At 49.0% G+C, this 25,029-nt stretch overlaps 1 protein-coding gene across 4 annotated transcripts in view; it reads left to right on the top strand.

Annotated features, from left to right (window-relative positions):
• Positions 1-24,687, top strand: part of med27 (mediator complex subunit 27) — a 44,573-nt gene extending 19,886 nt beyond the window's left edge. Inside the window, exons 4-8 of one of the 4 annotated variants that reach the window (XR_014119877.1) lie at positions 2,688-2,781; positions 12,160-12,267; positions 17,077-17,118; positions 21,961-22,123; positions 23,887-24,014. Coding sequence is in view for 3 of the 4 variants with exons in the window: in XM_027010009.3 (XP_026865810.1) it covers positions 2,688-2,781; positions 12,160-12,267; positions 17,077-17,118; positions 21,961-22,038; positions 23,887-24,021 (457 nt within the window). In the remaining variant the exon portion in view is untranslated. Of the gene's footprint in view, positions 1-2,687; positions 2,782-12,159; positions 12,268-17,076; positions 17,119-17,633; positions 19,260-21,960; positions 22,124-23,886 lie in introns of those variants that run through there. The other 3 variants (XM_027010009.3, XM_081707574.1, XM_081707573.1) reach the window with 3 other exon arrangements.
• The last annotated feature ends 342 nt before the right edge of the window (positions 24,688-25,029 follow it).

Raw genomic sequence — 25,029 nt, forward strand, 5'->3', positions numbered from 1 at the left:
CCATATTCCGGTGTTTACGTTCCTGTTTCCGCCCCAGACAGGTCTGATCAATAAGAAGAGAGAACGTTCTCATGTGGTTTGTTGTGATGCCTTTTGGTGAGCTTGGATTTTTCCTATTGTGAAAGCAAACCAAACCAAGGGGAAAACACTCCAAAGTTACAATCTCCTTAACTGATTCAGATCAGAGAAAACGGACTATAGGTGTGAAAAACGCCCTTAATGTGCACGAGGCCATTGCTGAGTATTCCTTAAGCAGAAAATAAAGATGAGGATGAACTGGACGACTGTGGGGCAGAGAGAACTCAGACACCAGAGTAAAGCTGGAAACTTCTGGAAACTCCCTGTGGTCCACCTCATATTAGCAAAACTCGTCCTCCTATTCTGTCTTATCTGGCTCCGCCCACTTGTTCAAAGTTCGAAGTTTATTTGTCACATACATAGTCATACACAGTATAACTGGCAGTGAAATGCCTTGTGGGCTGAGACTGGCTTCACCCAGTGTCCTGACATCACGTTTAATCAGCTGATTGACAGATAACTGTCGTGTTGCTGGCACAGCGTGGGCAGGTGTGGGCGTGGCCTCCCCCGCATCAACTTCTCACCCAGGATTCGCTCTTGGCTTGAACCTCAGCCAGTTACAGAGGAGACGCCGACTAGCGGAGGGCAATCTTTAAAAATATGAATATGAAAATCGGGAAGCATGTTTTCAGAGTCGTGGCTTGTTCCACACTTCCCCCGGCTCGCCTGGCCAAGCGTTCCGTGGATCACATGCTTTGTTCTCGTAGAACCGAGACAAACCGACTCCTTCAGTAAATATGGATTTGTTTTAGGCTGTTAGTGAAGGTTGATGTTTTCTGTTTTTGTTTTTTGTTTTTTGTTTTTTCCCCTCCTTCAGCAGTATGTGAACTCCATTAATATGTGCCAGAGAAACCATCAGGCACGCTGCAAGCCTGGCTTCAGAATGCAGTGGTGATGAGCTATTTTCCTCGAAGACCGGGCAGGTTTCACTTCACACACTGGAGCTGGGAGACGCTGGGATATTAAAACCTGCCTCGTCTTGTTACTGCCTGGCCCCCCTCCGGGTGGCCGATTGAGATGTAATTGCACACCTCATTCGATTACCTTTAAGCTCTTCCACTGCCAATAAACTGCCAATGCCATATCAGAATATTAATTACTCGGCTGAGTTTGAAAGCCTGGATGCACATGTAGGTTTGGGTCTGTGTGTTGCCCCTCATCCCTGAAGCAGTGTGAGATGACATTTATGATTTTTATTACAAAATTAAACTACGTCTCATGACATTTTTTAGTATCAAATTTAGTTTTCTTTTTTTCTTCTGACAAGTGTCAAAAACTACGTACTGTTTTCGCCTGCTTACTCTATAAAGGTAAACACTGTAGGACAGAAGGGTGAGCTATAACAACTATCCTCAGTGTTCACTGGCCCGAGATTGCATTCCTGCTCTTAAGCTAAAGAGCTGAGCACCTGTCCCAGGGAGCTCGTCCACAAGTGGTGGGACATTTTGAGGGACGTTCTGTTGGACTTGTTCTGCTTGCTTTTGATGTTTCCATTGGAGGCTGGACAAAAAAATACAGAATTTACACACCGAATCACCAATCAGCAACCTCGCTTTCTCCTGTCACGTTCATATTCTACACCGCCTGTGAGTGTGTGTGTGTGTGTGTGTGTGTGTGTGTGTGTGTGTGTGTGTGTGTGTGTGTGTGTGTGTGTGTGTGCGTGCGTGCGTGTCTCTGTGTACACACACTCATGTATACTGGACTGACAGTCATTTATAATGAGCACAGAGAGAGCATATTTAGCCCTGTAACTTTCAAACGACTTCTTACACTCCCCCCGCCCCAAGCCTGGCCAGCTCCTCTCAGCCACTTCTTTAATGAATTATTTTTTCCCCTTTTGTGTGGAGGCCCAGTCCCTCAAGTCTATTGATAGCTGATGGCAAAGGAGATTTTCATTAAACCCTTATTAGCATTGACCCGCCGATACATTCAGGGCTGCGCTTGTTGGCAGCGGCTGCGCCGACCCCGGGGGGACGGCTCGGGGCCGGAGCCGCACACCTCCGAGCGTCTTAATGTCTAACGAGCAGGTCCCGGAGCCCTGGCAGGCTTTTTAAATGCTCATTCACCTCTAAACAGGGAAGGTGGAGGCAGGCGTCCAGAGAGGATTTACCGTAGTCTGCCGCCCTGCTAACCAATGGCGGACGCCTTTTTAGCATATGCTAACGATTCCTGCTCGTTGCCCTCAGCATTAAGGAGCATCGTCATTCTGCCCGAAAATATTACACATTGTGTGTGTGTGTGTGTGTGTGTGGTCCTTCTGTTAGTTGTTTTCTTTTAATGCCCCGAAAGAGGGAAGCTGTGAAGCAGGTCTGTTTAACATCGTCTGTCCAACATCGACACGAATCAATGGTTGCTTCTGAAAGCTGCTAAATTGTAAAGTGAGAATTAGTCAAAGGCGCAGGCTATAGATCAGTGTAGATTCAGGCCAAGACCCGGGGAACAAACACGTCGATAACATCGAATTCAAAGAAATACACAACTTCTTCAATATTGTTTCGTTACGTGATTGACTTGTTAACGGCGCGGTAGCCGCGACCCTTTCAGTTGTGTGTGAATCCCGAGCGTGTTTGCGGAATGTGAGAATCGGGTTTTGTCCCCTCTCGCCTCAGGTATGTAGACGACGTGATCTCTAGGATTGGCCGCATGTTCCCTGACCTGTCCATCGAGCTCTTCCGGCCCAACGGAACGTCGGCTGTGCTTCTGGTGAGTACGAGATACCGCAGGAATGTCACCTGTGGGAAATGCGTCCTCCATGAGGAAATCTCTCCTGCCCTATTACAAATGGCTCTTGGAACTTATGGAATTTAAAGGTACTCTCTTTCAGACCTGAAAGAAAAATCTTCTGTCACTAATACAGGCTCAAGAGTCTAAGAATTAGGATGCCAAGATTCTGATTCTAAATTAATTTCAGATTTTGAAAAAGCACAATGTCTAAATGTTTCTCTGCTTCTTAATTCTTGTCGCATTTGAGATTTTCCTTTCCATGGCACAGTTAATGGCCTTTCCAAACAGGCTGAAAACAAACTGGAATGTGGGGGAAAAAATCTGGAAAGTCTTGGAAAGGTTTAAGAAACAGTGAAGAACTGCTGAACTAAGTCTGCTGGTGCCCTGTAATGTGCAGGATATACTGTGGGTTATTTTGTCCTGAATGCTTAGGGGTTTGCACAGTACTATGAGGAGTTGAGAGTGTACTCCAGGATGTCCTTATTTCGGTGGTCTCTCTGTCAGATGCGACGTCCTCCGGCTGTCCTTGTAAACGGCCTGGAGGGAGCGCACCGGTGCTGCAGGCGTCTGACTTCTACAGGTCTTTCTGCCGCAAAGGCTAAGCTTGAGTTTTACGCCCCCAAGACAGAGAGGGATGCGCTGCCTCAGTTTCAAACCTATCATGGTTCGCCTTGCTCCTGTGCGACGTCCGGTGGTGTGTTCTCTGGAGAGCGGATGCGCCGGTCCGGCCGCTGCCGCGCCTCCCGTCATCGCCGCGTTTTTGCGCCGTCCGTACTGTGCGGCTAATCGGTCACGTCTGACATGGCCGGGCAGCTTTAATTTAATGTTGCCGGGCAAGACGCTCCGCCCAGTGGCCCTCACCGCTTCAACTATCTCCCTTCGTGCGATCTGTCTTCCTCCGCAGAAATCATGTTTTCTGGCAGAGAGATGAGAGAGTGCGAGAGAGAGAGAAAAGGGAGCAATAGCAGGGAAGAGCTCTTGGCTGCAGTGATGGGAAGACTACAACTGCCCCCTTCCCCAGCCGCGCACCCACGCTGGTTCTCGCCCACGGGGCACACACTGCCAGATGGTCCAATTGGCAGGGTGGCCACCTCAGCCGCTACCCTCCAACCGTCAGCCCCCCAAACCGAGACGCCATTCTACAGTTCATTACCAATAAGCTTTGAACTTTTCCTCCCCACCTTTTGTTTTTTCTTCTTCTTCAGTTCCTGCACATCGCCTTGTGCCCTCCTAATTAGCGTATTAAAGTGAACATAATCCTCACCTTCCCGAGCCGATGGCCAGCACTCATCTCAGCCCGAGCGCTCTGGCGGTCCGGCGTCTCTGCGGACTGCGGGAGCCGCAGCTTCCCTTTGATCACCCGAGTGCGCTCGTCGGAAGGGAAAAGGGTCACGTCGGTACAGACGACACCTTGCGACTGGAAGAATCAGCCCCAGTACAGGGAACCCAGTGTGAACACAGCAAAGTGAGAGACCCGGCGCGGGACCCGGCCAGCTCTGCTTCCGATGGAGTTTTGTCCAAGCAGAAGTGCTAACGCTTTAATCAGCCCTGGAAAGTACACCGCATCCATCAAAGTGTCAGGCGCTCTATTTTGTTTTGCTCGGGCCTTTTTATCTGTTGTTGTTGTTGTTGTTTTTTTCAAGGAGTATAGAAACATTTGAGACAATCCATCCTTGTATTTCTTTTTAATGAAATCACTTTCAATCAGAATTGTAAGATTTTTTATATTACTCTGGTAAAGGAATCTGAAACGGTGTGTAGAGGTTCACTCTCTCACGCACTCATTCTCACTTTCTCTCTCACTCTCGCTCACAAACGCACTCACTTTCTCTCTCAGTCACAATTTCACTCTTATTCTCTCTCTCTCTCTCTCTCTCTCTCTCTCTCTCTCTCTCTCTCTCTCTCGCTCTCTCGCTCTCTCGCTCTCTCTCTCGCTCTCTCTCTCTCTCTCTCTCTCTCTCTCTCTCTCTCGGGCTGCCGTGGTCCGTCCCGCCTCCCTCTGCTGCTTTCAACTCTGCTCCGCCGCTCTGGTGAGGGGACTGAGTGGTGTGCTAGACGCGTGCTGCCGCGACACCTTTCCCCAGTCATCCAATAACTCGAATCAAAACGGCAGATAAGACGTAAAACCTAACCCCAGCTGTACAAAACAAGCAAAAAAAAAAAAAGCCCACTCCGTGCTAGATAACAAACTGTATGGCCTCTGAGACTTTTATTCCACTAACTTGTAGGTTGCTCTCGGAACAAAAACTTTTTCATCTAACTTGTGTATTTGGCACAAGATTTCTTTGGAAGGTGGCCATTTGCTGGTAGCTTGTTGCTAGCAGTTTCCCACGGTTCCCCTCAACTCAACGCTTTTTGCGTGTTGTCTGGTGCTAGGTGGAATGTGGTGTGGAGGCGGGAAAACAGCGGTGGCCACGGGACCGCGTCTGCTGCCAGTGACCCGGCACCGTGAGCGCGAGCGCTTCCACGTAACGCGGCGCGGGGATTCTCGCACACAAGTGTGTGTGTGTGTGTATGAGTGAGAGAGAGCTTTGATTCGAAAAAATGAATTCCCAATCTCCCTTCTTCCAGAAGAGAGCGATGCCATCAAAGTCACATTGTGCTTTATTTAAAGGCCCAATCAGGCAGCTTTTTATAGAGCAGAATTACGCGCAAATAGCCGTAAACGTCTTTGATTTATGCTTTACAATAAAATAGGCCTGCAGTTACTATAACCGAGATCAACTCCGGGAAGAATAATGACTCCAAAATCAGGTTGTAACAAACATAATCCACCAATTCCTAGCGGACCGCATGGCAGGAGGAACGCCAGATACAGAGACGCGCAGCTCCCGTGTCCGACGGGCCACGGCAACGGTCCGCGCGGTGACGACTCACTCCCAGCATGGCTGAATCTCGGAGGGGCGTGGCCTGCATCGTTAACTAGGCCATGAGATTGAGGGCAAAGGGAAGGGGTGGGTCCTGGGTGTGTGCGCCGCTACCGGTTGGCCATAATTAGTGGTCGCTAATGAGAGTGACAAACGTCTCCCCCTCCCTCCTCTCTCCATCCTCCTCACCCCTCCCCCCGGGCTCATTGACACCGTCGGCTCCGCCCTCCCCTACCCCGTGGGCGTGCGCCGATCTCCCTCCTTACGAGTGCGGCGCTGTATTTTTAGATGTGACACGGAGCTGGTTAATGCGCTGATACTGAGCGGGTCCTGCCACTCGTCTGGCACTGTCGGCACATCCGACGTGACGCCTCCCACTTGCGCCGAAACAAACCATAGCGCGGCACTAAAAGAGCTTGTTTAGGGAAACCGTCATTACTGAAACACGTCCGTGTTTTACACTACATGTCTGCAGCTTTATTACCTTATCACTCTGTTATCTCTTCCACTTTGTCCTGCCCACTATATCTCTCTTGCTCGCTCGATCGCGCTCTCTCTCTCTCTCTCTCTCTTTCTGTGTGTGTCCTGTCTTATTAATTTTATCTTAAAGTCACCTTGGCTCTCTATTGATTTGCATTAGAAGCGTCTCACCCTCTTCAGGGTCACCAAGCTCTGGAGAGACTGGCCGGTGGCTGCCTTCTGGCCCCGTTCTATTGACCCCGAGGTCCGGAATGACCTCGGCGAGCCGGCTGCAGAGGTTGAGGGGGAGCGGTGGAGAAGCAGCAGAGATCACAACAGCAGCGTGCAGGAGCAGGACAGCGGGACACACCCTGCGCTTCCCGGCCACCCCACAATGGCAAACAGAAACGTCGACGAGGTGTTTATAGAGAAAGAGGCCAGAATCGCTCAAAGATGGACCGGCCCAGAGGCCGAGGAGCTCAGAGGTCACGTGACAGGCTGGAGAAAAGGATGGGCTTTGGAGCTTGAAGGTCAGAAAATTTTAAAGTACAGCTGGGTAGCGGAGGAGCTGGAAGGTCAGTGAGTGGTTGATGAGTTCAAAGGTCATGTGAGTGGCTGAAGGGTTCAAAGGTCAGGTGAGCAGATGAAGAGCGCTGGGTAGTTGGAATGTCCCGGTAGGCTGGGGCTGCATCTCTTCTCTGAAGAAGACACGTGATCCTCAGCCATGGAGCCACTGGCTGGGAGGTGTGTGCTTTTGTTGACGTCGTTGTTATCGTGGATAACATTCATTCAGGAACTTTATCCTAATGGTCGGAGAAAGGAATGCCGTTACCCACGGAAGAGCAGCCCAGCGGAAGGAACTGGTGAAATTTCAGAGTCTCCTCAGTCACGACGGGAGCGTCTGTACCGCGCCCTCTTGGAGCCAGGTCAGCCTGAGCAGGACGACTTGACACGTTCCCGCCTGGCGCTTTCCGCTTCCTGTTTCGCAGCCCAACCCCGGGGGAGATGGTGCTCACTTGTTGCTTAGGAACGGCTTCTTATTTTCCTCCTGCCACTGCACGCCCCCCCCCAATATCCCCCCCCCCCCCCCCCCAAAAAAAAAAAAGAACCAAAACACACAAAAAAGCCCCATCTGCTGCCACAGCTCTCCGTCCGGCCTGCGAGTGAGAGTGCACTTTCACTGGACTAATGAACCACCGCGGGTCGCCCAGGTCCTGAGCTCTCCCAGTGAACCTGCACTCTGCCTTGGCCACGCGCCAGCCTCGCAGTCTCCTCCCCGGCCTCCGGAGGAACACGCAGGCAGAAAGGGACCTGCAGCAGCCGCCGGCATTAATAAGTTGTTCCGGCGCGGGGGGCCCCGTGCTGCGTGCGTGCTTTTTTGGAGGAACGATTGTCGAAACGCAGTCTGGAGATTTGAGAGCGTAATCCGGCAGTGCAGAAGTGAGTGGAGGTGGATTCGGGTTTGGTCGACGGGGGCTTATGCTTTGCTAATGGCTTCGGCACAGTTATGTAGTGTGGCGGCATGTTTTTTGTTGTTGTTGTTTTTTGTATTTTAAGGCTGTGGCGATGTTCTGATGTAGTTAGAAGTGTTTTAGAGAGAGACTGTTTCTGTAATTAGCGCTTTTTGGAAGCACAGTGTCGTCATTAAAGCTTTGTTGGGTGATTGTAGTCACAAATGTGGTCTCCTTGCTGTGGATGGATTTTTACAACTGTCTTTATGAAAAGTCTGAGGCCCCTGCACAGAGCTCATCAGATCCCCAGCAAGGCCTCTTAGAGGAACTAACTTATGGTTTCAAACATCTCGTGATGTTTTCAACATTTGTTTTGTTTAGAGCACTTCAGTGCACTGTTTAATTTGTGGAAAGGGGTACCAAATAAAGAATGTTTTTTCTTATTTACGTTTTACTCTAAAGCTAATTTATTGATTTTTATTTTTTTTTTAGAAAGCCATGTTCATGGAGTGTCACAACACTGCCGCGAGAATCCGTGCTTTCGCGTCGCATATGAAGAAAGAGTTTTATCCCTGTCCCTGTTAGATCTGATGATGTAATCTGGAGGTATATTAAGTTTGCCTAGATTACATCACCGGTTTCTTCCTTCTGCTTCCCTCATGTCAGCCCGGGAGGAGCCGTCTTCTGTGGCACGGCGCTGTCTGCGTTCGCCGCGGCTCTGGCGGCGTTTGACCGCGGAGAGCAGTGCAGAGAGGCTCCTTTGTTGCATTATTCACCACGCGCTCCTTGGCTAATGTTTCGAGCGTGACGCAGTGGCGTGCAACACTTCTGAGCGGCGGCACTGAAACGAGAGTGCCGTCATTTACGCGCCGGCCTCCTGGCACCTTTGAATGAGAGCCTTAAAATCGTGGTGCCTCTGTGTGTGCATGTGAGCATGCGAGTGTTTGTGCGTTTCCATCATGTATACTAGGAGGCTGTGCGTGTGCGTGCGTGCGCGTGTATGTGCACGTGTGTGCGCGTGTGTGTGTGCGCGTGTGTGTTTACACGTGTGTGTGTGCGCGTGCGTGTGTGCGTGTGTGCAATCGCATTTCCGAGCAGATGGCCATAGTTTTGCTGTTGTTTGTTTTGCACAAGCCAATTTCTTGTTGGAGTCTTTTGGTGCTGAAGCAACAAGACAGAGTTAAAAGATCTGGTATGTGAGAGCAGTCGGAAAAAAAAAAAAAAAACAAGAATTCAAACACCCTACGCGACCTCCCCAACTGCCTTAGCATTCCCAGAGAGTTGTGTAGTGACAGCACACAGCCCGGATTCAGACAGCCTCACAACGAGAACTCGCAAACAAGCCGCTCTCTTTCAAAAGAAATCTTTGTGGATTAAGTGGCTATCGGTTACAATCTGAATCTGCTTTATAATAGCGGAGTTTTCAGCAGGTTAATAGCTGGGAAGTTCAGTGGGATAAGTCCTGGTTTAAGCACAAGCTCCGTGACTGCTGTGTTGATCCCTGGTGGTTCCGGACCTCTCCCTCGCGGGCAGTCTAAGAGAGCGTCATTGGCCTCTCCCTCCCCTGCCGTCCCCCAACATGGCACTAACCAATCCGGTCTTCTGCTTGCCAGCGTAGGCGGAGCTGGTGGTTGGCCCTCTCCTCCAACCACATCAAGCCATCCAGTGATGTCGCACCGGTTTGAACAGATGCAGTGGATGGTTGCACGTGTATCAGAGGAAGGCACGTGCTTGTCTTCAACCTCCTGGCAAGGCAGCGTTGCATGATGGGTTAAGTAATTAGCAATGGGTGGAACTGGAGATGACCAACACTGGGAGAAACTTGGGGTAACAGCATTTATTTGGTTTATTTAATATTTAGGTTTTATTTTGTGAGCTCTACCATGCCCTTCAGCTCACGAGGTCGAGATGTGAGGTCAGCTCGAGCACCACGACCATGCTCAATGTGAACTTTGACTTTTGAGGTGGGCGGTACCTCGGCCTGCGGAGCCGCACCGCGTCTGTGAAGCACGCGAGCACCCCGGCCAGCTCAGAGGGCAGGAAGACGTTTGATGTCCTGCTCCGGGGACCGTCGCTCTCTTTAGAATGCATTAAAGAGCGGATCGATGGAGAATCCATACGCGCTGACACGTCGCGGGCGGACAGCTGCGGCGGAGCGGCCAGTGAATCCGAAGCCCGTGGAAGCAGATCCCGACCCCTGGGGACCCACGGCAGCGTCTGGCGGCGCTAACGCGGAGAAGCACGCCGTCCTCCCGTCAGCGTCCGGAACCATCGATCCTCGCTGTGTGCCAGGAAAGCTGCACGCGTCTCGCTTTGACGAGACGCGACCCGACCGATACGGCCTCGAAATAACTCGTTCTGCCGAGTCCCGTGGCGCCGGGCGGCCGTGAGCACAGGCGTGGGCGCGGGTCTCGCGCATCCCCGCCCCGCGCTGTGGGGAGTGAGGTTGCTCTTTTGCGTCAGGCAGACTCGGGAGGCCGTGGGCAGCAGCGCGGCTGGTTGGCAGACGGCAGAGGCCGAGCCCCAGCTGCTACGTCTTATTAAAGCCGGCCTCGCAGCAGGGAGGCCAGCGGACCCGGCCTCTGGACGCCCCGCACTCCCCGCCTTCTTTAGACTTTCTTCTTCTTCTTTGCTGATTTGATCCCTCACCTCCTAGGACTTCTCATTCCCCCGCGTTTCCGTGGAGACCTGGAGCGGTGCACGTGCACACTGCCACGTGCCCTTGTTAACAGGTCAGGGGTGCTAATGACTGCACCCCGGCGGTGTCCTTTGGCAGGACGACCCTCGCGCTCAGGGGCGGGCCCAGGGCCCTGCGACAGTAAAGCACACCCCTGCTGCAGATGACAGGCAACTGGGCAAACTGGAAAACACATTTAACCGCAAAGGTCGCAGCTAAATGTGCATAAAAGCATTATGTAAATAAATGTTTTCGTCATCACCATGGTTAGAAGTGTAATGCTCTGTTCCTCTTTTTTTATTTTAAGCATTTTGGTTTTTTTCTTCTTCTTTTTTTTTTACTCCAACAGTTTGAAATTTTCTCAAACGAAGACATTTGCTCTGTCTGACCAGGGTTTGTTTTGACCAATTTGCGATGGATGCGGTTTTAATTTTACTACTGAGTGACCACTAACACGGTGTCGAGGTGTGTTCAGATGGCCAAACTGCGCGCTAACGAGCCGTCACTCCTGGGGATCCGTCGGTGTAACACAGAATCGAGGCCAAATCATTCTCTCAGGTCCATGCAGGTCTCCAGTCTTGCAGTGGCGTTTTCACCAGCTTAGCCACTCTGACGCAGTGACATGATTTTTCTGGGCTATTTTAGTCTTCAACATAATAGCCACATTAACATTAATAATTAGTTTGTGCATGGAGCGTCGTCACATTTCTCCGCCTGTGCTCCGTGCTCAGTCGTTTGTTCTGAGCAACTTCCAATTCGTCCGTCAGGCAGAACGTTGGCGAAGGTTCAGGATTCGTCTGGTTAAGGATCTGCGCTTCGGAGAGTTCATCCCAGCGTGCTAAAACCTGAAGATTGCTCTTATAGCTCAGATCTGATTACAGTACTGGGATTTGTGGAAAAATTTGTTTTCAAATGTTTTTTTGGAGGGGTGTGTGTGTGTGTGTGTGTTCATCCCTGTATTCTACAGTATTCTAGTTCATTGGTATGTTTAATTCTAACCTACTATACTGTACTAGGATATATTCTATGAGTAAATGACAAAGCACTTTTGTAAGTCGCTCTGGATAAGAGCGTCTGCTAAATGCCGGAAATGTAAATGTGTGTGGCATGCAACATGCCTGCATATAATGGGGTGTGTGTGTGTGTGTGTGTGTGTGTGTGTGTGAGAGACAAAGAAAGGGAGATTGTGTGTGTTGGCCACACTGTAACACTCTTGATTTTGCCCGCTGAACTTTATCCCGCTGCTGTTCATTGTCCGCGTCCTTTTCAGACCCCTGTCGGGAGCTCCCCCAGCTGGCTGCCCCCCCGCCCCTCACACCGAGTGGTGGGGTCATTCCCCTGCCTCCCTAGACTTGCTGGTGAATGGTGGCTTTGACTGAGCCCTGGTCCCGCTGCTCTGCCTCCACCCACCCCACCTGCCGCCTGGCCTGCCGCGTTAATAATTCAGACAGCGGCACTCTGACGATAAGCGCCAGTGTTTTGTTCCAGCAGCCGGCTCACTCTGTTTGAACAGCTCTGACAAATAAAGAGAGAAGGGGTTTGAGACCCATCTCATCTCCTCCTCCTGCCCCTCTCTCTCTCTCTCTCGCTCTCTCTCTCGCTCTCTCTCTCTCCCTTTCTTTCTCTGAGGTGCAGGCAGTTGCCCAGATCGAGTGGGTTGCACTGAGGTTTCAGTCTGATTAAACCCAGCTTAACGTTCAAGGCTTGACTGGGTACTGCCCCTGGTTTTAATGGTGTGCGGCAGGATGGAGGGGCGGATCTGAAGTGTCCTTGCAGAATGCCGAAGGCTAGAAAGCAGCATCCGAACAACGCACCCTCGTAGCCTGGCTTGTTTTAGAAGCCATCTGTACCATCCAGCTTCTTTAAGCACCACTCTCTCTCGTGTGTGTGTGTGTGTGTGCAGGTGACCCTGGGAAAGGTGCTTAAAGCTATCGTGGTGATGAGGAGCCTGTTCATTGACCGCACCATTGTCAGGGGATACCACGAGAACGTGCACTCGGAAGACGGCAAGGTAAGGGGGCAGAACCACAAATGGCACCTGGGAGTCACGCTGCCCACTGCCCGCAGATCAGGATTACTGACTGGACTCGCCATATAGTAAGGAGCAGCCTGATTTTAGTGCCATTCTGCAAGCACTACGCATGTCTGAAATGCTCAAGCGACACAATCCATGCTGACCTCGTTGACGCGGCGCTCCTCCGTTTGTCATGCCAGGGCTGAACACTGACCATGGAGAAGTAGCATTAATTGCTCAAAAGTGCGTGGACTTTGGCCATATTCAGTTTCAGATGGAAAATCTAATTATATGACCTAACTTGGTCTTAAAGACACTGTTTTTGACCATCCCACTGCTATAGTCCATCTTTGATTTCATGCACTTTATACCTTGTATTACTCATTTATTTTTTATTTATTTGTAAAGCACCTATAATTGCCTGGTATACAGAATGTGCTATATAAACAAACCTGCTTTGCTTTGCCTTTAGAAATGTTAATGTTAATTCTAGATTAACCTCACATATATCCAGGGCACGTTTCCATGGAAACATGCCCTTAATGTATGTGAATTAAATCTAGAATTACAGAGAATAAGCTGTTGTTACAGAAATCAGGCAATTCACCACTGAAAGCCTTTTCGAGTCTAGGACTAATTGTGGTCTGAGAAGCTGGCCTTAAGGCCCAGTTAACCTTGCCCATGAGAGGTGTGGGCTGTTTAGTGGAAACTTGTTAGTAACAGAGTAGTTCAGTTCCAGATTCACCTCTGGATCTGTCAAACCAGGCCATAGGAGTGGCTTCCCCTGAAGCAGGCAAGACTAGCCCCGCCCTCTTAGAGCACACTGGCCCTGTGCTCTCACAGCCTGTGTGCTCTGCTGAAAATCTGCAGTGGCCTCTATAACTTTTTAAGTATTCCTTTAACGATTCCCACTCAAACCCATTTTCCTCTGATCTTTTTTTTTGGTACAAGGTCATACTGTCCTTCTGTGTTCTTTGGAGTTCTTTGGATGCTCATTAGATCTTGTAGCTTCAGTAACTTTATGAATTCCAGGAATTTGGCTATTGACACATCTCTCCATGCAGCTATTTTAATAATTCAGATGTGCTCAACACTCTCTGCCTGCACCGAATAACACATGAAGGACGTGAGACGCCACGCCCCTCCTACTACCCCCCACCATGTGACAGGTCCAACGTTGGCATTCCTTTCATTTTAAATACGATGATGTGCAAATCTCTTGCTTCCTGTTTCAACACACCATGGTAACACTAATGCGGGGCAGCCATCAAAGCCATGCGGCACCTTAATCGTTGTTAATTATGACAGTGAGCATGAGGCACGTGACCCTTCTGCCAAGCCAAGACCCTGTGTGCACATGACCCTGCTGTTCTGTCAGACGGTGCAAGAAGCTGCATGGCCACCACACCTGCTCCCAGCAGTAATGGTTACGAGTGCTTGGACTGACAGCAGAAGGACACGCGCCACACCTTAATGTGGCTGCCACTGCTTTCTGGAAGCTTCTAGAGAACATGTTTCATTTTACACAATGGTTCTAATGTTAGAATGGGTTTTAGGAGACCAACACATACAAAAGAAAAAGAAAAAACCTTTTTGCCCAGAAGATTATAATTCAGTTTGTTCCAGCATTTTATGTGCCACACAGCCTAATTCGTGGATCTTATTTAGCCGGGCCAGTGTATGCATGCTAATTGCCTTGACTCAGATGGTCATTATGTATGCATGTTGTGCTTATTAGCGCAAGACTGGGAGGAGGAGGAGGAGGAGGAGGAAGGCCTTTATTTACACGTTGGTACTCGGTTTCCTGAGATACCTTGAAATGCTTGATTTTCGCAAATATTTCCACATAATCCCAAAACAGCATGGCTAGTGAAAGCACGGGGTGGAAGAGAACAGCAGTGTCCCAGTGTATCCTGCCTGAAGTGTCTGGCTGCAGGGGACGGAGAAGCCAGGAAGGAATCTAGATTTGGGATTTACATTGGGACAATTTACTAACGTGATTGATCTGGCCAGTTAGACGGTTAATTAGCTGTTGTTAAAAGTATCATAGCTAACGGTTCAGTAATGTTAGCTTTTGAGTTCTGAACGTATAGATACAGAATTTGCCCTGTAGATTTGTGTTTTTCAACCAGATAAAGTATTTACTTTTATTATACATTTATTACAATTAAATTTATCTGACACTTTTATCCAAATGGACTTTCAATTATGACTGAGTACAACTTTAGAATTTGAGGGTTAAGGGTCTTGCTCAGGGACCCAACAGTGGCAACTTGGCAGTGGAGGAGCTTGAACTGGTAAACATCCGATTACAGGTCAAGTAGCTTAGCCACTGAGCAGCCACTACCACACTTACCGTGTCAAACTCAGTTTCACTAACTGGCCACATCACACCCAGTCCAGTGGGCAGAATTAAAACAGCAGTTAAATAATAATCAACTACACGTCACCAATTACTCTAAACTGTGTTGATTTAAACGGCCTTTATCTAAAACATGTTCTGAATGCACAAATTGAGCTTGTATCACATATGAAACACACATTTCATGAATCCCCCAAACATACTTGTATTTTAACTTATTCTTTTCTAAAGAGACATGCTTACATCAGTTTTTGTAGCTTGCTAATGAACGTTGGCAGAACCTTAAAATGGGCCCGGTTTTATTGCCCTATGTTGCCTAGTTCAATAACAGACATTGATCTCTCTGATTTTAATGCACGATCTTTCAGTTTACAGCCCACAATGCGATTTTAATTTAAAACATTATAAATTCATTTGGTGTTTTGGATTATAATCCGTGTGTTTGACGCCTTTGAGCTGGCTGTGTAGCAGGTCTCTCATGCTAGTAGCCAGCGTTTAACGGCGAGTGTTTAATAGGCAGTGCCCGTGTGGACTGGGGTTTTCTTCTGATTAAGGTGGCTATGCTTTGCTTTTCTGTCCATCTTTCAGATGGCTGCTACTCCCTGGACAGCTGTGTGGACTTGCCAGAGACTCAATCCTAGGACTAGTGTTAGATTGTGCCTTTGTGCCGGCTGGTGTTCACATCAATTTAATAGCTTCACTGCACATTTGAACTCTCACACACAGTTGCTTTTTTTTTTTTTTTTTTTAAACCCGATTAATTGACTGTCTGCGTAAACAGTAAACAAATAAAGACCGCTCTGTCAGAATTTTCTTTAAAAAGCGCCAACCTTCCCTGTCCCGCTGAAGCTGCCCCAGACAGCGATCTTTGAGGCGATCTCTTCCTCGAGCAGGCCTGGTCTTAAAGTAACAGCGCGCCGCTTTATTCCGACGTCTGTGTTCACGGACTCGTAGGCCTTTCGAGGAGCCCCTAATCCCGCACCTCGACGCAAGGCGGCAGGTGACTGGGAGGTGACCTCAGCCCAGGGAGCGGGATGTTAAAGGAGTCCTGGCTGCATCGGTTGGCTTCTGTCAACACCTCCCACTTTTTGCCCCTTTAAGCCCACGGATCAGGTTCTACCACGCAGGCCATTATTCCTCCGCGCAGGACTCCTGGAGAGAGGGGCGCGGGAGAGACGGGGTGAATGGATGAGTGAGTGAGAGAGGGAGTTAGGAGAAAGAAAATACACTATCAAAGTGGGGCTTCAAAGGCTATCTCGGGAGTCTCTTGGGTAATTTGCGATCCGGCATTCTTTATACTTCAAAGGGCGTCAGTGTGTCGGAGTGGGCTAGGGGACAGTGGGGAGATGGGATCTGATTTCTTTAATAAACGCTGATACCGGGCCCTGTTTGATATTAGATTCGGGGGAACATTTTGATTTGTTATCGCCTTTGAAACTGTTCTGATGACCTTCACATAGCAGGCTGATTAGCAAGGGGCCTTTCTTTTGCAGCCGCACAGCCGGGCTTGGCTGTCCGACACTAGAGAGACATCCCAGCTCTTCTCAGGAAACCCAGCCAGTGCTAAGACATCCCAGCTCTTCTCAGGAAACCCAGCCAGTGCCAAGACGTCAGAGCTCTTCTCAGGAAACCCAGCCAGTAGACATGTGGGCCCTTATAAGTATTTAATATGGAAATGTTTGGGCTTTCTTGTGAGAACTGGTCGGTTCGATTTTCTGGTATTTATCATGAATATAAGGCTATAAACAGGTCACTGCCAAAATACAGTCGTGATTACATTCTAGAGATCTTCTCTAGAAAAACATAAGTTTAATTTTTCTTTTTTTCCTCCTCCCTTAAAACGCCAGTGTCATGAGCCATTCTACCACCCGCTCATGTTGATTTTCTAGCACCCCTAACTGCCCGATGCTTCCACAGTCCCGTTGATCTTTTGCGTGGTGAAACATGAGAAAGTGGTTTCGTTCCCATTGCTGCTGCTTTCCGATGGGTCTCGTAGCCTCGCTGGAGCGGGGAATAGTGGGTGAGTCCTCGGACACCTGGAGACTATGGATTTGCTAGACCTCGCTTGACCTGGTCTCTGCATGATGCTTCCTCCATGTCAGTTCCTGGACCAGGATCCAGGGTAGCAGTGTCTGTATCTGGATCCAGGGGAGCGGTGACTGGTCCTGGATCCAGGGCAACAGGTAGAAGCCCCCTAATGGTGGAAAGAACAAACTTTCACAAGTGGGTACAGGAGATGAAAAAGGGACTTGGGGGAGAACCAGATCCAAACCAGTCGGCTCCGGGCACCGCGGCTGTGCAGGGGCGTTCTGTCAGAGGATGTATTTGTTGTTCACTTCAGAATCTGCGTTTTCAAACCAAACCTCTGCGTGCCTTTGCGCGATACACAAACACATTTGCGGACAGAAAACTGAATTCATGTTTCTCTTCTTTTGTCCTTTCAGCTGGATATTTGGTCAAAGTCCAACTACCAAGTGTTTCAAAAGGTGAGTCTGTGCATGAATCTTAATTATGCATCTTTTAATATTTTATACAAGGACAAAAATTCAGCGTTGGGTGGAGGTGCTGCGCTAATCCGCACTTCAGAGTAACCATGGTCATTAGCAGAAAGAACCCAGCGAGGACGCCCTAACGCTTTAAGTCAGCTGCGATCGGCGCCTCGTCAGGAAGGACAGGGTGAGTTTGCGGCTACGAGGAGAAGATTTATCCAGGCAAACCCTCCTGACGCAGTTTGACTAGCGTGCTGGCGTGAAGTGCTTTAATCAGTCATCTGTGGACTCGTACAGTCGGCCCTAATTAGATCTCCCCCTCTCATCCCGATGGTCGTCACGTTCCTCCCGGACTCGCCCATGCCCAGCCTTGCTTTTATCCCTCACACATCATTTGTCTTTTGTGTTTTTCATTTCGTTTCGCTGCAAACCTCAGTTCTCTGTTCGGCTCCGCCCCCAAAACAACTGGGTTGAGTGTTCTGCTCTCCTACTTTTATCTGCCTTCCTCCCAGAATCTCATTAGACCAGAATTAAAGAGCTGGCAGCCTCCGGGCAGATGGAGCTGCCCGACCCGCCGTAGCGCTCCCACCTTCCACGAAGAGCGAGAGGAAGGGAGAGCGGGCCTGCAATGAATTGCCGGAGCAGGAGTGACTCCAGCTCACGTGGGAGATGAGAGGGCAAGAGAGAGATGGATGGAGGGAGACGCGCAGACGGAGCGACATGGCAGCTTTGGGGAGACACGGGGCTGGTTTTGTCGGGAAGAGCGGTTACGGCTCACATCTGGACGAGCTGATGAAAGGCGCGCCCTGTTTACTCCTCCATTCCCCTGCGCCCCTCTGCGAGCGCTAGCTCAAACAGGGCTGTCTGAAACAGGGACGAAGGCAGGAACCTCTCAGCTTCTCCTCCCTGCTGTCAGTCCAGCCTGGGAGTGTTGCACACCCGCTCAGTCAGCCCATCGCTACAGCTCTGACTACACACACACACACACACACACACACATATATACAGACACTCACTCGGACACTCGCACAAACGCACAATCATACTCACTCACTCAGATGCTTACACACTCACTCTCACTTGCACACATGCTCTCATTTACACAATCGCACAGATTCACAAACTGCTCAATCACACTCAAACACACTCACTCAGATACATTCACACTCACTCACATATACACACACTCACTCATGCACACACTCACTTTCTTATACACACACGCACACACAAAAGCTCAAGCACACTGATACAGACGCTCAATCATACTCATTCAGATGCTTACACACTCGCTCTCTCACACTTGCACACATGCTCTCATTTACACACACACACGCGCACACACACACACAGATTCACAAACACATTTACATTTATGGCATTTAGCAGACGCTCTTATCCAGAGCGACTTACAAAAGTGCTTTGTCATTTACTCATAGAATATATCCTAGTACAGTATAGTAGGTTAGAATCAAACATACCAATGAACTAGAATACTGTAGAATGCAGGGATGAATGCTGATACCTAGAAGTGCAAAATACATAAGGTCTATCTTAAACAATGAAATGCTATAAACAATAAGTGCTAGAGTTTGTTAAAAAACAGTGCCCTACAATAAGTACTAAATTAGTCAGTCAATAAGGGAGCAGTGTCAGTTGTCCTTTAAATATTCTGCAAATAGATGGGTCTTCAGTCTGCGTTTGAAGACTGCAAGGGACTCTGATGTCCAGACAGCAAGTGGGAGTTCATTCTACCATCTTGGAGCCAGGACAGAAAATAGTCTCCATGCTTGTTGTCAATGAGACCTGAAGCAAGGTATTTCAAGCCGAGCCGTACTTGAGGTTCGATGTACTCAAGGTATGGATCGGGCTTTGGCCATTGACCTCATATATGAAGGGGCTGGTCCATTTTTAGCTTTGTAGGCAAGCATCAAGGTTTTAAATCTGATACGCGCAGCTACAGGGAGCCAATGAAGGGAGCGCAGCAGTGGAGTAACGTGTGAACTTCAGAAGGTTGAAGACCAGTCGTGCTGCTGCATTCTGGACAAGTTGTAGAGGTTTGATGGCTCTTAGAGGAAGACCAGCAAGTAGCGAGTTGCAGTAGTCTAGCTTTGAGATCACAAGAGACTGCACAAGCACCTGGGTAGCTTCCTGCGAAAGAAAGGGCCGAATCCTTCATATGTTACAAAGGAGGAATCTGCAAGACCGGGTTAGATTAGAAACATGAGTTGAGAACGACAACTGGTTGTCCAAAGTTATGCCCAGGCTTCGGATGGTGATACCAGGGAGTTCTCAAAGAAAACAGTGAGGTCCTGATAAGGGTTGGGAGTTCCTGAGATTTACAGAAGCTCAGTTTTACTGGGGTTGAGCTTCAAGTGGTGGGCTGTCATCCATGACGCGATGACATGTCAAGCATGCCGAGATACGTCTGGAGACCTGAATGTCAGAGGGTGGAAAAGAAAGAAATAATTGAGTGTCATCGGCATAGCAGTGGTAGGAGAATCCATGAGAAGATATTACATCACCAAGAGAACAAGTATACAAAGAGAAGAGAAGGGGCCCAATACTGAGCCCTGTAGAACTCCAGTGGAGAGTCTACACGGTTTGCATGTGGATTCTCTCCATGTCACCTGATAGGACCGTCCCTCCAGATAGGACTGAAACCATCTCCAAGCAGAGCCAGTCACACCAATCCTGGAAAGAACAGAGAGAAGAATGTTGTGGTTCACTGTGTCAAAGGCTGCTGAAAGGTCTAGAAGAATCAAAACAGATGACTGTTTGGCAGCTTTAGCAGCATGAAGTTTTTCTGTCACTGCTATGAGGGCCGTTTCTGTAGAATGTGCCGGTTTGTAGCCAGACTGATTGGGATCATGCAGCTGGTTCTGGGTGAGAAAAAGAGACAATTGATTATAAACTGCTCGTTCGAGGGCTTTTGAGAGGAAATAGAGAAGTGATACCGGCCTGTAGTTGGTAACGCTGGAGATGTCAAGTGTGGCCTTCTTGAGGATTGGTACCACCCTGGCAGTTTTGAATGCAGTAGGCACGTATCCAGAAGATAAGGAGTTACTGATGATGACAGAGATGAAAGTAAGCAGATCTCTTGCGATTGTCTGGAACAGAGCAGAAGGAATTGGATCTAGCGGACATGTAGTCGGATTGCTGGAAGTCAGGACTTGAAGAATTTTGTCTGAGGAGAGAGGAGAAAAAGAAGTCAGAGAGTTGGATGTTGGGGAATGCATGTTGATTGGAGGGGTGGGAACAGGGGAAAAGGACTGGAGGATTGCTGCAACCTCCTCAAAGAAGGTGATAAAATCATCCGGAGTAAGAGAGGAGGAAGGAGGGGGACACACTCACACACACACACACCCACACACACCCACTCACACCCTCACGCATTTACACTCAGTCATGCACTCACTCACACACACTCACTCTCTAACAAACGCACTCATTCACTCACTTAGACACACACTCCCTTACACACACACAAATACTCAATCACACTCGGACACTCGCACTCACTCACACACACACACACTCATACACACTCACTTTCTTACACACACACTCATACAGACACTCAGACACACGCTCAATCATACTCATTCAGATGCTTACACACTCACTCTCACACTTGCACACATGCTCTTATTTACACACACAGATTCACAAACACATACACACTCACACCCTCACTCATTTACACTCACTCATGCACTCACTCACACACTCACTCTAACAAACGCACTCACTTAGACACACACACACACTCAATCACACTCATACACACACTCACTTTCTTACACACAAGCTCACACTCATACAGACTCTCAGACACACATGCTCAGTCATACTCATTCAGATGCTTACACACACACTTGCACACATGCTCTCACAGATTCACAAACACATACACACACAACCACTCACACCCTCACTCATTTACACTCACTCATTCACATGCTCACTCACACACTCACTCTCTAACAAACGCACTCATTCACCCAAACACACATTCTCTCTCTCCCTGTCTCCCTCTCTCTCACACACACACACACCCACATACGCGAATGCCTTCCAGAGAGTTTGGTGATCACTGGAACGGTTGCCTTCGAGTATAGACCCACGCAGTACATGATGTAATGCCACTGAGAACAAAACCGGCCTGGTTATAGTGGCCGTCCTCCCTGGCTCTGGCCCCTCCCCGGGCGGATGACGACAGGCGAGTGAAAGTGCTAAAGATCTGCTCCCTCGTAGTCCCCGGCAACAGTAACGTTAGCGCAGGGAGATGAGACTTTGGAGAAAGTAGTGAGGAGATGGTGAGATTTTTGAGAAATTAATTTATCATTTTAATCTGGGTGTAGGAGAGAGGGATTGAAAATGACCTTAACGTTTAATCAGATTGTCTGTCTATCTGCCCCAAGCTTTAGATGAGCTTTATATATAAATATATACTCTTCTAATGTGAGGTTTCATTTTTGAAAGGGTGAAGTCCAGCCACTTCTCCTGCATGGATGAAGTCGGACACCAGGCCTTTCAGAACTCACACTGTCTGTTTTGATGATTCATCAGTGATGCTTTAAATGAACTTCACTGTTCATATTTTTTAATTCCCCATTGGTGGGGGTTTTATTGTTGTTGTTTGTTCTGGTTATTTTTTCCGTTTTTTGTGAAATACATGCTTCCAAATAGCTTCAGTGTAAAATTGCCTCCAAATCTGATCCCGAAAAAAGTGCGACACTGTCTTGGATTACATGAATGTCCCTGATGCATTGAAAGTGTGTTTCTTTGCTTCTGCCCCTTTGCCCTGGGTTCCTGCCCCTGGGGTTCCTCACCCAGGTGACTGACCACGCCACCACGGCCCTGCTGCACTACCAGCTCCCCCAGATGCCCGACGTGGTGGTGCGTTCCTTCATGGTGAGCTCTTCCCTGGCATCTTTCTGATTACAGCGGCACCGTGCTCATCGTTAAGCTCTGCCCTCCTGCCCACGTGGTGCCCCCTGTAGGTTTCCTTTGTCTATTACACTGTGCTGTTCTGTGTAAAGGTAATTTTATCATTTCTGAATGAGTCTTAATAGGTTTTTATTGCACATCTACATAGAAATCCAACACTGTAAATCAGAGTGACCTTATTTTTTATAGATAAGAAACATAAGCTGATAGCCGTGTGGCTGACAGAGGCAGTGTTCCGAGCGGCCTGTTCTGTTGTAAGGGCTGGATCTGAAGAAGATCGTCTGTGTGTTTGTGTACATGACACCGGGCGTCGTGTCGGGTTTGGCTTTAAATAGTCCTCAGTGGGCTGCTGGGAGGAATGAGGACAGGAGCGATTGATTACACCCCCCCCCCCAAAACCCCCACCCCCTTCAATCAATGGTGAGGTCTTCCGATCGCGTGACGCTGCGGGTTCTCTCTTCCCGATGCCCGTGCTCAACAGAGCGTGCCAGCCAGGGCGGGAACCATCCTTTAGCCTGTCGATGGCGCCGGTGAGTTGGATGTCGGTGGACTCTGGACGGAGGCTCCGCTGCTCAGTGGGGGAGGTGGAGAGGGGGTTTGGTTGGGCTTTTGGCAAATATTTTCAGCGGGGTTGAAGACCTGTCCCAGTTTAACACTGGTTTGTTTCTCGGCCTCATTCGCTGCACGCTTTTTGTGTGTGCCCTGTTTTACCCTTCTGGATTCAGCTCATGAAGGGTTAAACACCCCAGGTGTTGAGCAGAGCGGAATGAGCGGGCTCGCGGCGGGAACACGGGCGGGGAAGGTTTCCGCCCGGTTCTGCAGTGGATGTGTTGGACCTCGAGCGGCCCGCTCCGTTTTTCCAGCCTCCACTAATCACACAGGAAGTTCTGTACATATTCTGCAATAACTGCTGGATTTGCAATAAGTGCCAACAGCTAATATTAGAATTCAAGTATACTTATTCAGAACGGCTGCAAATGCCACTCCCTTGCCTAACAGGCTGTGGTGTGCCTGGCAGGGTGTATTTAGGTCAGTGAGCAGGACGACTATGCACAGGGCCCCTGGGGAAGCCTGAGCCAAACACAGGTTGCTGACTGGGGCAGGTGAACTCTCGCTGGGCCCCAGGGAGGTGGAGACGGGATGGGCGGGTGAAGGGCCATGCCACACCTGCCCTGGATCGATGGAGCGCATGTCTCTCTCTCTGTGTGTGTGTGTGTGTGTGTGTGTGTGTGTGTGTGTGTGTGTGTGTGTGTGTGTGTGTGTGTGTGTGTGCGTGCACGCGCGCGTGCATGGGCCCCAGGGCCACGGGCCTCGTGCTGTGCTCATATGGTTTACGCCAGTGCAATGAGGCCAGGCAGTCATGTGTAAGTGTGTGTGTCTGGCGGGACGCTGTGAGTAGAGAGTGCTGTTCTGGGATCAGCCTTTGACTTACATGTGTTAGTAGCCAAGCTGGGCTCCTTTTGCGTTTACGGTCCATGAGACTTTAATCTGTGTGTGTCACATAAGCAGCTCTGCTAGGATCCTACCCTCTCATTAGCCTGTCATTTTCATTTCATTAAATAATACCTGGGGAACTCCATTTACATAATAACACTTTACCCTAGCAATTCGTCATCTTGACATTCAACAAGCCAGAATGCTGTATGTATAGTAAAATGACTTGGTCGAGTGATCTTAATCTGTCAGCCTACATACTGGAATTTTGCTGGGCAATTATTTCACAGAGGGCTTGGTGTGTAGGACTGTGACATGTATACACACATGTATAGTGTGTTTAATCAGTTCTGTGTGATGTTTCCTGCTCTCCTGCAGACATGGCTGAGGAGTTACATCAAGCTTTTCCAGACTCCGTGTCAGCGCTGCGGCAGGTTCCTGCAGGACGGACTTCCGCCCACCTGGAGGGACTTCCGCACCCTCGAGGCCTTCCACGACACCTGCAGGCAGTGACGTGGACCCCGACCCAGGGCAACGCCCCTACCACCAGCACCTGCCTGTAGGGGGTGCCAGCTGCAGTCTGATACAAGGGACTCAATTACAAGAAGAAGATGCGACTCTCCTGACTCTGAAAAATGTTTTGACAGTAGAAGTGGCGATTACACTGGACATGCCAAATGGAAAGCCTAGACCAGCAGCTTCAGTACTCCCGGCCTGTGCCACATACATGGATACCCACATACTGTCTTGAGTATTGCATGCCATGCATCTCCTCACAATAAAGCACATTCTGTACTCAGAAATGTGAACGATCTCCCCCCCCCCCCTCTGTTCAGGTTTGTGAGAAGCTGTTCAGCTGTTTTACTGGGAAGGAAGACTGTTGTCAGGAAAGGTTAACACCAGGCGTACGTATGTGGCATGCTTAACTTGCATAAATTTGTGGACTACATTTTATTGTCCTTGGTTTCACTTTTTTCCTAAAAGAACAAGGTATTTCAGTGAAGAACAGCATAGGTAAATGTTTTTCGTTTGAGTGCTTTTTAATATCCTTCTTGTCATTTGATTATTTTATGCTTCCCCCTAGGGATGTTAGGGACCTGAACTACTAACTAGGTCATAACCTCATGAATTCCATGATTGCTGCCTCTTTATGTGATTGAATAAAAAATGCTATCTGGGTTTTCTGTATTCCAACTTTGATATAAAATGCCACAAGACTGTATTTTCCTTTCTTGCCACTGTTCTCTAGATCTTCGAAACCACTGTCTTGTGTTATCAGCCTCCGTGTAGAGTATTTAGTTTGTTTAGCATCTTCACCCTATGGTCGTGTCAAGTGTCCAGCCGCCCAAAGCCTCTGTAGCACCGTTTGTCTTTCATGCGGCTGTAAAAATGTCATGTGAACACGGCATCCGCATGCACGGGATTCTCCGGCCAAGTGCGTCGCACCTCAAGACTTCAGATGACAGCTTAAGTGCATTTGTGCACCACGGTGACCTAGAAATGACTCCCTGACTCCCAGTT

The sequence above is a fragment of the Electrophorus electricus genome, chromosome 25, assembly GCF_041902795.1.
Source record: "Electrophorus electricus isolate QZ-2024a chromosome 25, ASM4190279v1, whole genome shotgun sequence".
Classification (NCBI taxonomy): domain Eukaryota; kingdom Metazoa; phylum Chordata; class Actinopteri; order Gymnotiformes; family Gymnotidae; genus Electrophorus; species Electrophorus electricus.